This window comes from Macaca nemestrina, chromosome 18 (genome assembly GCF_043159975.1).
Source record: "Macaca nemestrina isolate mMacNem1 chromosome 18, mMacNem.hap1, whole genome shotgun sequence".
Taxonomy (NCBI): domain Eukaryota; kingdom Metazoa; phylum Chordata; class Mammalia; order Primates; family Cercopithecidae; genus Macaca; species Macaca nemestrina.
The window spans coordinates 88,249,689-88,262,976 of record NC_092142.1 but is presented as its reverse complement, the minus strand read 5'-3'; the positions used below and the strand labels follow the sequence as shown (position 1 = coordinate 88,262,976).

At 58.5% G+C, this 13,288-nt stretch overlaps 1 protein-coding gene across 6 annotated transcripts in view; it reads left to right on the top strand.

Moving 5' to 3' along the window:
* Window positions 1-13,288, top strand: part of LOC105488862 (ankyrin repeat domain containing 11) — a 228,610-nt gene that overhangs the window by 175,010 nt on the left and 40,312 nt on the right. For 4 of the 6 annotated variants that reach the window (XM_011753348.3, XM_011753346.3, XM_024795070.2 and 1 more), the window contains one exon: window positions 969-1,114. In XM_011753348.3, the coding sequence (XP_011751650.2) occupies window positions 1,028-1,114 (87 nt within the window). In that variant the 5' untranslated portion in view covers window positions 969-1,027. The remainder of the gene's footprint in view (window positions 1-968; window positions 1,115-13,288) is intronic. The other 2 variants (XM_011753349.3, XM_024795069.2) reach the window with 1 other exon arrangement.

Genomic DNA, 13,288 nt, shown 5'->3' with positions numbered 1-13,288 from the left:
GTGTGACGGGGCAGAGCGAGTAGTTTGGGAGTGGCTGCTTTGGAAAGTTCTTGCAGGCTTTGTGCTGTAGGCGTGCTTTCTCGTTTCCTTTACCTGGCTTTGCACTGGTTTCAGGGTTTCAGGCTGGGCCTGGCCTGGGTGTGGAGTTGGGTAAGAATGTGATTGGCTTGCATGGGAGCCCTTGACTGTCTACGAATTTGCCAGCCCTGAGAGGGGCAGTCTCTCCCTGGCCAGAAACTTCTTAAGATGCCAAAATTTCCTAAAATAAAACATGATTAATAAATACAAATAAAACATGATTTATACAGTATGTGTCCTCAGATTTCCTGGGAAACCCAGGAGCTGGAGCCTGAGGCCCAGGGGGGCGTCTGCTTCCATGGGCGAGGAGTTGGGACCTCGGAGCTGCCAGGACTCCCTCAGAGACACCCCTGGCCCACCAAGTTAGGAACTGGGTGTGCAGAAAGCATAGGCCTGGTGGGGACAGGAGCTCCTTCCCAGGTGGTGAGTGGACTGTGAGGCTGAGGCTGTGGACGTGACCTGCCAGACCTGAGGGCTGGGTACTGCACTGCGTGTCGTGACCTTGCCTGTGCTGCGGGGAAGGGACTGCCTTGTGGTGCCTGACTGTTGTGGGTGCATTCTGTACCAGGCGGGACCCAGGATCCAGGTGCTGCTGGCTGCCACCCAGAGCATAGCCACGCCCTAGACCATGTGTCCCTTTCTGCCACCACGAAGTGCTTGACCCTTCTCTGTTCTTCTTCCTGCTCAAAGCTGCCATTCCTGTTGCTGGCGACCCCTTCATGGGATGCGCATCCTGAGGAGTCCCTTCCTGGGCCTGGGCCTGGGCCTGGCCCCGGCCCCAGCCCTGATCAGAACAGCTGCCTGCCTTGACCAGTCGCTGAGTCTGTGTGAGAGTGGATGAGTTGGTGCTGCCTCTGCGTTCAGTGACTTGTGCGTTTTCTCTTTTGAAGCAGACGGTTGATGATGAAGGGCCGGCCGTGTAAATGAAGATCGGGTGAGGAGCAGGACGATGCCCAAGGGCGGGTGCCCTAAAGCACCACAGCAGGAAGAGCTTCCCCTCAGCAGCGACATGGTGGAGAAGCAGACTGGGAAAAAGGTAATGCTGCCCGTCACCCCTGTGCCCCCCCCACCCCTGTGCCCCCCACCCCTGTGTGCTCACCCACCCACATGGGGATGAGGTGGGAATGGGGTGCTGCCCGCACGTGGCCTGTTCTCCGCCCTCCGGCCCTTTCTTTGCGCCTCTGTCTGCAGGCAGCACCTCAGTGTGGCTGCACGTTCTACCCCCAGAAATCCAGGATTTCTGTCCTGGCGTCCGTAAGGCCTGTCAGGTATTCGGGTATCCTGACTGCAAGCACTGCTGGGGCATGTTACTTCCAACTGTGGTTTATTCCAAACGTGAACAGGAAAGTGGGATGTAAATCTAAACCCCTGCATTTTATTTGTGTGCGGTTAATGCTGATTCCTGGGGTGCAGACTTCCTGCCTTCCAGTGTGGGGGGTGATGCAGTTTCCTGGGGTACAAGCTTCCTGTCCTGCAGTGTTGGCAGGTGCTGCTGGGTTCTGGGGTGTTAGGAAGTGCAGACTTCCTGTCCTGCAGTATTGGCAGGTGCTGCTGGGTTCTGAGGTGTTAGGAAGTACTTCCTGTCCTGCAGTGTGGGGGAAGATGCCGAGTTCTAGGGTGTGCCCAGCGAATGTGAACTTGGACAGATCCGGGGTCAAGTTCAGGCTTTGCCATGTGTTATCTTTGTGACCGTCAACAAGTCAGGAGTCTCCTGAGTCAGCTTCCTGTCTCTGCAGCAGGCACAGGAGTGTCTGGTGGAGTGAATGGTGAGGCAGGGCCGTGCTGTGCAGGATGCGTGTCAACTCCTGCCATCCTGCCGCCGTCGTCCTTTGATCCTCGTGCCTCCTTGCTCCTCCTGACTGCTTGGCCTGTGTGGCAGGCTGTTCATCTGTAACCTGTCTGACCCTCAGTGGTCCCTGGTGGGCAGGGTTCCCTCACCGTGTTCCTGGCTGCCGGTTGCTCTGGGCCACCTTCTGGTCCCCAGGTCACTACCTGTGAGGCCTCTCGCTGCTGCCTGTGCTGCTGCGCTGCGGCCTCTCTGCTCACGTTGTGGGTTTGGTGTGAGCTCAGCAGGGATTCCACATGGGAACATAACCAGCAAGACTGCCTTCCTCTCAGCAACTACATGGTGGCGATTCAGGTCACTTCTTTTTGGTGAATTGTGAAGCATGTTGTGAACCCGGACATGTGCAGGTGCTGAACGACAGCAGCTCCGAGACGCTTGATGTCCGGGCAGTGTCCAGGCGTCTGCTCCCACTTGCTCAGTCCCGAGCTCTGGTGCCGTGTGCAGGGCCGGGTGGGTACCATGGCTTGCGGCCACCAGTGAAGGACGAGCTGAAGCCAGTGCTTGGCCAGCACCACACTGCCGAGCTCACACGCGGGGACGCACCTGTCTGTGAAGCCTGTGGAGAGTCTGGGTTTGGCAGTTGAGGTGGGCGTGTCCTGCTGAGCTCCTGAGGAGGTGGGTGTCAGGGTGCCGACGTGCACCTTCAGCGGTGAGACAGAAAGGCGCAAGGGCAGGTCACGCTTCCTGGTGGTTCCTGCTCTTCTGTGGCTAAGTGCTCAGAGCGCTGGGACAGCTTTATGTTGCCGCCCTGGCCTCATCTTCCTCATCTTGTGGGGTTGGGTCCTGGGACTCAGCATTCACAGGGAGCAGCCCAGCTCTGCAAGGGTGCAGAATACTGTGCACACGGCCCAGGCCTCGCTGCCGTCCTCTCGAGCTCCTGCCACTACCACCAAGCTTCGGTTTCAGCGTGCTCCATGCCTACAGTGAGCACTGTCTCCCAAAGAGGTGGTGGATGGTGTGGTTTCACCCCGAGAGTGTGGAGGCGTGAACTGTGTATTTGGATCAGAACCCCGTCATGTTCACGTGGGTGATGCGGGCACATGGGTGATGCGGGCACATGGGTGATGCGGGCACATGGGTGATGCGGGCACATGGGTGATGCGGGCACATGGGTGATGCGGGCACATGGGTGATGCGGGCACATGGGTGATGCGGGTGGGGTTCCCGGGACCTCAGAGCGTCTGTGAAAGGATTTCTTGGCCTCTGCACCTGGGTTGTGCTCTGCGAACAGAGGTGTTTGGGTTGTGCCCTCGAGAGTCTGATGCTGGAGTTTGGAGTGGCTGTGCGAACGGACCGCTGAGTGAACCGGGCCCGCGCTTCCTAGAGGACCCCAGCTCCGTGCCCGCAGGCTTTAGGGTCAGGGCGGTGGTGGTGGCCTGGGTAGGATGCAGAAGGCGTGTGAGCAAAGGAGAGCCTGGCACTGGCGTTGATGGTGAGGTGGCGACTGTCACTCCTGTTCTTCTCTGTACCTGGGCTGATGAAGATGAACAAGCAGTGGAGGGAGGAGGGAACTCTCCTGGCTCAGGTCTCAGAAATGCTGATTGAGGAGGTGGTTCTCTGAGCCGCTTGACACACCAGCAGGCTGGGCGTGGTGGAGCCCTCCGTCAGTGGACTTGCAGGGAAGGCCGTCCAGGCAGGGTAGCGTGAGACGAGAAAGGCCCGGAGAGCCACAGAGAGCAGGTCGTGTTGGCGCACGAGGCAGGGTATCGTGATTTGCAGACAGCCTCAGCCCTGACGCCTGCTCTCAGCTGCTTCGAGTTGTTCTCTTGCTTAAGGAGAAGAGAGACTTGATAAACTGGTCCTCATGTTGTCGATGGGAGCTCTGTTCACACATGTGCTGTGAGAGATGCGTGGATTTCACTCTGGGCTTTTCCAGTAAGGTAGCTGTGTTCTGGGTTCGGGTGTGTGTGTGTGTGTGTGTGTGTGTGTGTGTGTGTGTGTGTGTGTGTGTGTGTGTGTGTGTGTGTGTTGGGAGGGGTGGTTGAGTTCTGGGTTCGGGGGTGTGTGTGTGTGTGTGTGTGTGTGTGTGTGTGTGTGTGTGTGTGTGTGTGTGTGTGTTGGGAGGGGTGGTTGACAGGGTCAGTGGTACAGTCTCAGCTCACTGCAACTTCTGCATCCCTCCACCCTGCCCCACCGCCCCAGGCTCAAGCAGTCCTCCTACTTCAGCCTCCCTTGTAGCTGGGACCGCAGGAGCATACCAGCACACCCTGCTAATTTTTGTATTTTTTGTAGAGATGAGGTCTCACCATGTTGCCTAGGCTGGTCTCAAACTTCTGAGCTCAAGTGATCCTTCAGCTTCGGCATCACAGGCAGGAACTACCAGCCTGTCCTGTTTCGTTTGTTGGTTTGTTTCCAGCTACTCACAGTAAAGCCAAGCATTTTCCTCCTGCAGGCAGACAAATTTTAAATGCATTACAGGGAGTAGGGAGCTCTCAGGCCTAGTGGAGCTTTCTTAGCTTGAACAGTAGCTTGAAATAGAACGCCTGGGAAGACGCACTCCTGGTTGCAGCTGCTATTAGAAGAGGCTGTATTCCTTAGGGAGGAAGTGACCTCAGAGGGCCAGAACTCAGGTGCACATGTCTGACCTGCCTTCTCCTGGTACAGGCTGGAATGGTTTCTGCTCAGTTTTCTACCATAAATTCCCTTTTCTCCAGATACAGTTTTATGTTATCAAAAACAATATATTTTTAGATTTTTCCAAAAGAATCGTGATCTCAGTGACATACACATGGAAGATGGAAACGGAGCCCATGACTCTGCAGTACATCCTGATGCCGTGCTGACCTGACAGCTTGTGCGTGTCCCTTGGGCTGCACCAGTGAGCGCAGTGGCAGGTGTGTCAGAGAAAGGGCCCCTCCTGGAGGCGGTTTCTCACCACTGCCTACCATGGACTCTCAGAACCACCAGGCTGCCTCAGGAAGAACCATCAGGTGTCTGCATCGTTGAGTGTGTTCTGATCCAAAGGTGTCCAGGGCCACAGAGAACAGTGTCACCCCCAGCCCCGTGGCACAGTCACCCTGTCTCACTGAGCTCTGTGCACGCCACTCGGAGTACAGACAGCCTCACAGTCTCCTGAGCGGCTGGAGCTTGTTAGGAACCCACATTCGCAGCCCCGCTCAGACCCGGCAAGCTGTGTTGAGGCCGAGAAGCTGGAGGTGGCGCCCACGGGCATGGAGGCTGCAGTTGAGAACTGAGCATGTGGGCCCTCCAGCGAGTCTCAGCAGAAACACCCCCAGTCTATGCCAGTTACAGACTCACATCTGGTCTGAGGCCCCTTCCAAAGGTAGCTTTGTCAGCACTGCAAGTGGGGAGCTGTGAGCTCTGTCCCCCGAGATAAGTATTCCAGAGTGACCTTAGCTGAGAAGCTGGGAAGCGCATGGCCGGGCCTCGGCACGTCCCACCTCAGGCTGTGGCCTCACGAGCAGGTCCGGGTTGGGGTCTGTACTCAGAGCAGAGCCCAGAACTCACCCTTGTGCTTTGGGAGCAGCAGGAGGCCGTGTCTGACGGCGAGAACACAAGAGGGTAAAGCTGGGCTCAGACAGCCCTGAGGCCGCTGTGGGCCCGCATGGGCACCTGGAGAGGGTGGTTTCTGTCCGTCGTTTCACTAAGGCAGAAAAGGACATAGAGCAGCATCACAGAGAAAGCCGGACTGGCCAGGCTTGCTGGACTGGGGTCCACTTCTCTTCCCAGTCCTAGGACTCAGAGCACAGGGCCTGTGGCTGGCCAGCTCCTGCCATTTCTGCTCACCTGACAGTTGGGCTTCCCCCACCACCCGGTTCACACGCCTGCACGCTGCCTCCGCCCCACCCTCCCCTGCGTTACTCCTCTCTGTGGAACACGCCGTCCTCGTCTCCTCCCACCGGAGGTTTAGCTCTGAAGCAGCAAATTTGCATTCTCTGTGTTCTGAGCTCTGCCACATGCTGTCTGCACTGAGGCTCACCTGGTACTGTGAACGCCGAGCTCCTCAGGTTCTCACATCACCTTTAAGAAGTGGGAGTTCTTGGCCGGGTGTGGTGGCTCACACCTGTCATCCCAGCACTTTGGGAGGCCAAGGCACGAGGACCACCCAAGGTCGGGAGTTCGAGACTAGCCTGGCCAACATGGCAAAACCCCATCTCTACTAAAAATTCCAAAATTATATGGGCTTGGTGGTGCACACCTGTAATCCCAGCTACTCAGGAGACTGAGGCAGGAGAACTGCTTGAACCAGGGAGGCAGAGGCTGCAGTGAGCCAAGATCACGTCACTGCACTCCAGCCTGTCTCACTGCCTCACTCTGACAGAGTGAGAGTCTGCTTCGGGGAAAAAGAAAGAAGTGGAAGTCCTTCCCTGTGTTCCTGATTCTCACTATTAGAATAAAGCAAACACTTCCCACTTTAAGAAGAAAAAGCCGAGGAAATCCCCTTGGCTCTGGGTCCTTAGACAGTGGTGCATAGGGTGCTCTGAGCAGCCCCCATGTCTTCACTCTTGCCCAGCTCCCAAGATAGAAGTCCACTCTATTTAATTTTTTCCTCTAGAACTCATGCTGTCTCTTAAAATCCTATCTTTGGCAAATGAAGGTCACAGAAGTTTTTCCTGTGTTCTGTACGTTTTAGAGTTTTAGTTCTTAGATGTAGGTCTATGGTCCATTTCTAGTTATATTGTGTGTGTGGTGTGAGGTGAGCATGGAGGTTCCTGTTTTGTATCTGGATGGGTAGTTGCTGTGTCAGGACTACCCTGATGCCAAGGCCAGACAGAGACACGGCAGGATAAGAAGACCACAGACCAGCGGCCTCACGAACACAGACATAAACATTTCAGAAAGAATTTTAGCAAATTGAATTCATCAGTTTATAAAATAAAATGAATCATGTACCATGACCAACCAAGTAGGGTTGATTCCAAGCATTCAAGGTTGAACCTCCAGTATCAATCAGTTTGAGTTGTTCTGTTATTAGACGGAAAAAAGAAAACCCTGTGATCATACCAACTAATGCAGCAAAAACATTTGACAAAAGTCAACACACTCATTATTTTAAAAAAATTCCGCCAACTAGGAATAGAGGGGAATTTCCTCAACCTGATACAGAGCATCTGTGAAAACCTGCAACTGACTTCATATTTAACGTCAAAGACTGAATTCTTTCCACCTAAAATTGAGAACAAACACTGGCCTTCTCCACCACAATCAGCATCGTCCTGCAGGCTCCAGGCAGCACGGTCCACTACACGAAAGTCAGACTGAAGAGGAAAGAGGAACACTGTCTTTACTCGGAGACATCTAGTGAGGAAAGCCCAAGACGTCTGTCCAAAAGCTGCAAGAATCAGTGAGCGTAGCGTGGTGTTCCAGTGTGCGGAAGTGTATTTCTAAATACTCATAAATAATAGAGGGCTGAAGTTGTAAAAATATGTTTGCAGCAGTATCAAAAATACAGATAGTTTTGGGGTAAATTTGACCAAAGGTGTGCTGCAAAACCTGTACCCTGAAAGCTGCAAAGTATTCCTGAGAGAAATTAAGCAACACCTGAATGGAGAGTGATACAATATTCATTATCAGGAGACCCTCAGATCTCTCTCCACATTGATGTATAGTGTCAGTGTGATGCCAGCCAAAATCCCCATGGGCTTTTTTGGGTAGAAATTCATAAGATGATTCCAGAGTTAATAGGGAAATTCAAAAGACGTGGAATAACCAAAGCCGCCTTGAGAAAGAACAGAATTGGAGGACGCAATGTGGTGTCATCGCTTCCTCTTGGCAGCGGTACAGGCCCATGGGCGAGTGGAACAGAAGAGAGCCCACAGGCCGACCCCCCACACAGGCCGACCCCCACACAGGCAGACCCCCCCACACAGGCCGACCCCCCACACAGGCCGACCCCCCACACAGGCCGACCCCCCACACAGGCAGACCCCCCACACACAGGCCGACTCCCCACACACAGGCCGACCCCCCACACAGGCAGACCCCCCACACACAGGCAGACCCCCCCCACAGGCAGACCCCCCCCACAGGCCGACCCCCCACACAGGCAGACCCCCCCCACAGGCAGACCCCCCACACAGGCAGACCCCCCACACACAGGCAGACCCCCCACACAGGCCGACCCCACACACAGGCAGATCCCCCACACACAGGCCGACCCCCCACACAGGCTGACCCCCCACACACAGGCTGACCCCCCACACAGGCAGATCCCCCACACAGGCAGACCCCCCACACAGGCCGACCCCCCACACACAGGCCGACCCCCCACACAGGCCGACCCCCCACACACAGGCCGACCCCCCACACACAGGCCGACCCCCCACACACAGGCTGACCCCACACACACAGGCTGACCCCACACAGGCAGACCCCCCACACACAGGCAGACCCCCACACAGGCAGACCCCCCACACAGGCAGACCCCCCCCCACAGGCAGACCCCCCACACAGGCAGACCCCCCACACAGGCAGACCCCCCACACAGGCAGACCCCCCACACACAGGCCGACCCCCCACACAGGCCGACCCCCCCCACACAGGCCGACCCCCCACACAGGCAGACCCCCCATACAGGCCGACCCCCCACACAGGCCGACCCCCCACACAGGCAGACCCCCCACACAGGCAGACCCCCCATACAGGCTGACCCCCCACACACAGGCAGACCCCCCACACAGGCAGACCCCCCATACAGGCTGACCCCCCACACACAGGCAGACCCCACACACAGGCAGACCCCCACACACAGGCAGACCCCCCACACAGGCAGACCCCACACACAGGCAGACCCCACACACAGGCAGACCCCCCACACAGGCAGACCCCACACACAGGCTGACCCCCCATACAGGCTGACCCCCCATACAGGCTGACCCCCCACAGAGGCAGATCCCCCACACAGGCTGACCCCCCACACAGGCTGACCCCCCCATACAGGCTGACCCCCACACAGGCAGACCCCCCACACAGGCAGACCCCACACACAGGCAGACCCCCCACACAGGCAGACCCCACACACAGGCAGACCCCACACACAGGCAGACCCCCCACACAGGCAGACCCCCCCCACAGGCAGACCCCCCACACAGGCCGACCCCCCACACACAGGCCGACCCCCCACACAGGCCGACCCCCCCCACACAGGCAGACCCCCCACACACAGGCAGACCCCCCACACAGGCAGACCCCCCACACACAGGCTGACCCCCCACACAGGCTGACCCCCCACACAGGCTGACCCCCCACACACAGGCAGACCCCCCACACACAGGCTGACCCCCCACACAGGCAGATCCCCCACACACAGGCAGACCCCCCACACAGGCCGACCCCCCACACACAGGCTGACCCCCCACACACAGGCTGACCCCCCACACAGGCAGATCCCCCACACAGGCCGACCCCCCACACAGGCCGACCCCCCACACACAGGCCGACCCCCCACACACAGGCCGACCCCCCACACACAGGCTGACCCCACACACACAGGCTGACCCCACACAGGCAGACCCCCCACACACAGGCAGACCCCCCACACAGGCAGACCCCCCATACAGCCAGACCCCACACACACAGGCAGACCCCCCACACACAGGCCGACCCCACACACAGGCCGACCCCACACACAGGCCGACCCCCCACACAGGCCGACCCCCCCACACAGGCAGACCCCCCACACACAGGCAGACCCCCCACACACAGGCAGACCCCCCACACAGGCAGACCCCACACACAGGCAGACCCCACACACAGGCAGACCCCCCACACAGGCAGACGCCCCACACAGGCAGACCCCCCACACACAGGCAGACCCCCCACACACAGGCAGACCCCCCACACAGGCAGACCCCACACACAGGCAGACCCCACACACAGGCTGACCCCCCCCACACAGGCAGACCCCACACACAGGCTGACCCCACACACAGGCTGACCCCCCATACAGGCAGACCCCCCACACACAGGCAGACCCCCCACACAGGCAGACCCCCCATACAGGCAGACCCCACACACACAGGCCGACCCCACACACAGGCCGACCCCCCACACAGGCAGACGCCCCACACAGGCAGACCCCCCACACAGGCAGACCCCCCACACACAGGCTGACCCCACACACAGGCTGACCCCCCACACACAGGCTGACCCCCCACACAGGCAGACGCCCCACACAGGCAGACCCCCCACACACAGGCAGACCCCCCACACACAGGCAGACCCCACACACAGGCCGACCCCCCACACACAGGCCGACCCCCCACACAGGCAGACCCCCCACACACAGGCTGACCCCACACACAGGCTGACCCCCCACACACAGGCTGACCCCCCACACAGGCAGACGCCCCACACAGGCAGACCCCCCACACACAGGCAGACCCCCCACACAGGCAGACCCCCCACACACAGGCAGACCCCACACACAGGCTGACCCCCCACACACAGGCCGACCCCACACACAGGCTGACCCCCCACACACAGGCTGACCCCCCACACAGGCTGACCCCCCACACAGGCAGATCCCCCACACACAGGCAGACCCCCCACACACAGGCCGACCCCCCACACACAGGCCGACCCCCCACACACAGGCCGACCCCACACACAGGCTGACCCCCCACACACAGGCAGACCCCCCACACAGGCAGACGCCCCACACACAGGCAGACGCCCCACACACAGGCTGACCCCACACAGGCTGACCCCACACAGGCAGACCCCCCACACACAGGCAGACCCCCCACACAGGCAGACCCCCCATACAGGCCGACCCCCCCATACAGGCCGACCCCCCACACACAGGCCGACCCCCCACACACAGGCCGACCCCACACACAGGCTGACCCCCCACACACAGGCAGACCCCCCACACAGGCAGACGCCCCACACAGGCAGACCCCCCACACAGGCAGACCCCCCACACAGGCAGACCCCCCCCACAGGCCGACCCCCCACACACAGGCCGACCCCACACACAGGCTGACCCCCCACACACAGGCAGACCCCCCACACAGGCAGACGCCCCACACAGGCAGACCCCCCACACACAGGCAGACCCCCCACACACAGGCAGACCCCCCACACAGGCAGACCTCCCACACACAGGCCGACCCCACACACAGGCTGACCCCCCACACACAGGCAGACCCCCCACACAGGCCGATCCCCCACACACAGGCAGACCCCCCACACAGGCAGACCCCCCACACACAGGCAGACCCCCCACACAGGCAGATCCCCCACACACAGGCAGACCCCCCACACAGGCAGACCCCCCACACACAGGCAGACCCCCCACACAGGCAGACCCCCCACACACAGGCCGACCCCCCACACACAGGCCGACCCCCCACACACAGGCTGACCCCACACAGGCCGATCCCCCACACACAGGCCGACCCCCCACACACAGGCAGACCCCACACACAGGCAGTTCAGATTCCAAGGCAGCTGAGCCGGGAATGGAACCGGAGGGGCTGGGTGGCATCTCTGTGCTGCAGTCCGTGGACAACACGATTCTCGTTCTTCTAAGAAAGATTGAGCTCCGGGGAAGGGTATCGACTGGACATGGCCATTTTCAGTCACTACAACTTTCTCTTTGCTGTGTGTGTGCTTCCCATGAGTGGAAGTCATGGTGTGATGGAGAATCTGCATGTGACGTGTGCAGAGCCTACCTCGCCAGGTGACCAGCGGGCTGGTGGGCCCGGCAGGGTCTTGCGCCACGGCTGTCACTATCTGGTGGTCCTTGGGGCATAGTGGGGCTTTATAAGAGGTGCCTGATAAGGATTGGATTTAATGTTTGAGGTATTTGCATTTAGAAAATGAGAACATTCTGTAGCACGTGCAGGTGGTTCCTGCCAACAGTCCTCTTGTGCTGGTGAGGAAAGCTCAGAGGGGCCGAAACAGGGCCTGTCCCACCCCAGCTGCCCGGCAGGCTCTGAGCCCAGGTTGATGGCAGCCGCCTTCCTGGTGGCTGTGCCACGCTCCCCGTTCTGGGCAGCTGGAGTGTGTCACACAGGTGCCTTGCCCGTGCGTGCTTTTCCCTCCACAGCTCGTTGAGGTGTAAGGAGCTGGGAGGTGAAAAAGAAACTTGTGAGCTTTTAAAGTGAACTATAGATATGCATTATTATAACTGGTAATTTCATCTGTAAAACCTGGGATAATCACCACCCAGGTGAGAACACACAATATTCCAGAGTCCTCGGGGCCTTCAGTAACGTTCCCCATTCCAAAAGTCACCTCTGCCCTGACTTCTGTCTCCACTGGTAGGTTTTGGCTGTTGAGATTTCCGTGGGAGACACTGGTTGCTCCACAGTGTCTGACTTGCAGGATTTTGCTACTGTTGGCATTTGGCATTCTCTCCCTTTGTGACTGTGGTCATGCCCAGCATTTGTGGGCCCTTCTGTCAATGAGCCAGTGTGCCCCAAGAACCACCAGGGAACCCGCATCCCTGCCAGCGCTCAGTGTGTGGGCCTGACGTCAGCAACGCTGACAGGTGTGTGGACGGGCATGTGGTGACGTCACATGGTGGTGTGGTGTGTGTTTTCTTCTGGTGGTGAACATGTCCTCCTGTGCTGTCTTCTAGAAGCTTCCATGTGTGAAGAAAGGGATTGAGCCCAGTCTGATTCCAGAGGAGGGCTTCTCTTTGGGGTACAGATATTCCCAGCTTGGTTGCCAGATGCATCTGCCACTGTATGCATAGGGCTGCTCCACGAGGCTGCACACACCTCCTGTGTTTATTGCGCGCACCCCTGGTGTTTTTTTTTTTTTTTTTTTTTTTTTTGAGATGGAGTCTCGCTTTGTCGCCCAGGCTGGAGTGCAGTGGCCGGATCTCAGCTCACTGCAAGCTCCGCCTCCTGGGTTTGCGCCATTCTCCTGCCTCAGCCTCCCGAGTAGCTGGGACTACAGGTGCCCGCCACCTCGCCCGGCTAGTTTTTTGTATTTTTTTTTTAGTAGAGACTGGGTTTCACCGTGTTAGCCAGGATGGTCTCGATCTCCTGACCTCGTGATCCGCCCGTCTCGGCCTCCCAAAGTGCTGGGATTACAGGCTTGAGCCATTGCGCCCGGCCACCCCTGGTGTTTACTGTGCACACCACGTTTTCATGACGCTCACCCTTGGAGTTTATGCTATGCACCCCCCTTTCCATGGTGCGTACACCGTGTTCATGGTGCACACCCCGTGTTTATGGTACACACCCCCCGTGTTCGCGGCTCACATCCCCGGCGGTATTCCATTTGTATTCTAGAATTGTTCATTTGCCTTTGGACGGGCAGTTTAGTTGTGTCATTTTTTGTATTACGAACAAAACAGCCTTTGAACAGCCTTGTGCTTGTTTGTGAACGCGTCATGGGAAACGCACCCGCAGCTCTCCCTTGAAGCCTCGCCGCGTTTGCTGGGGT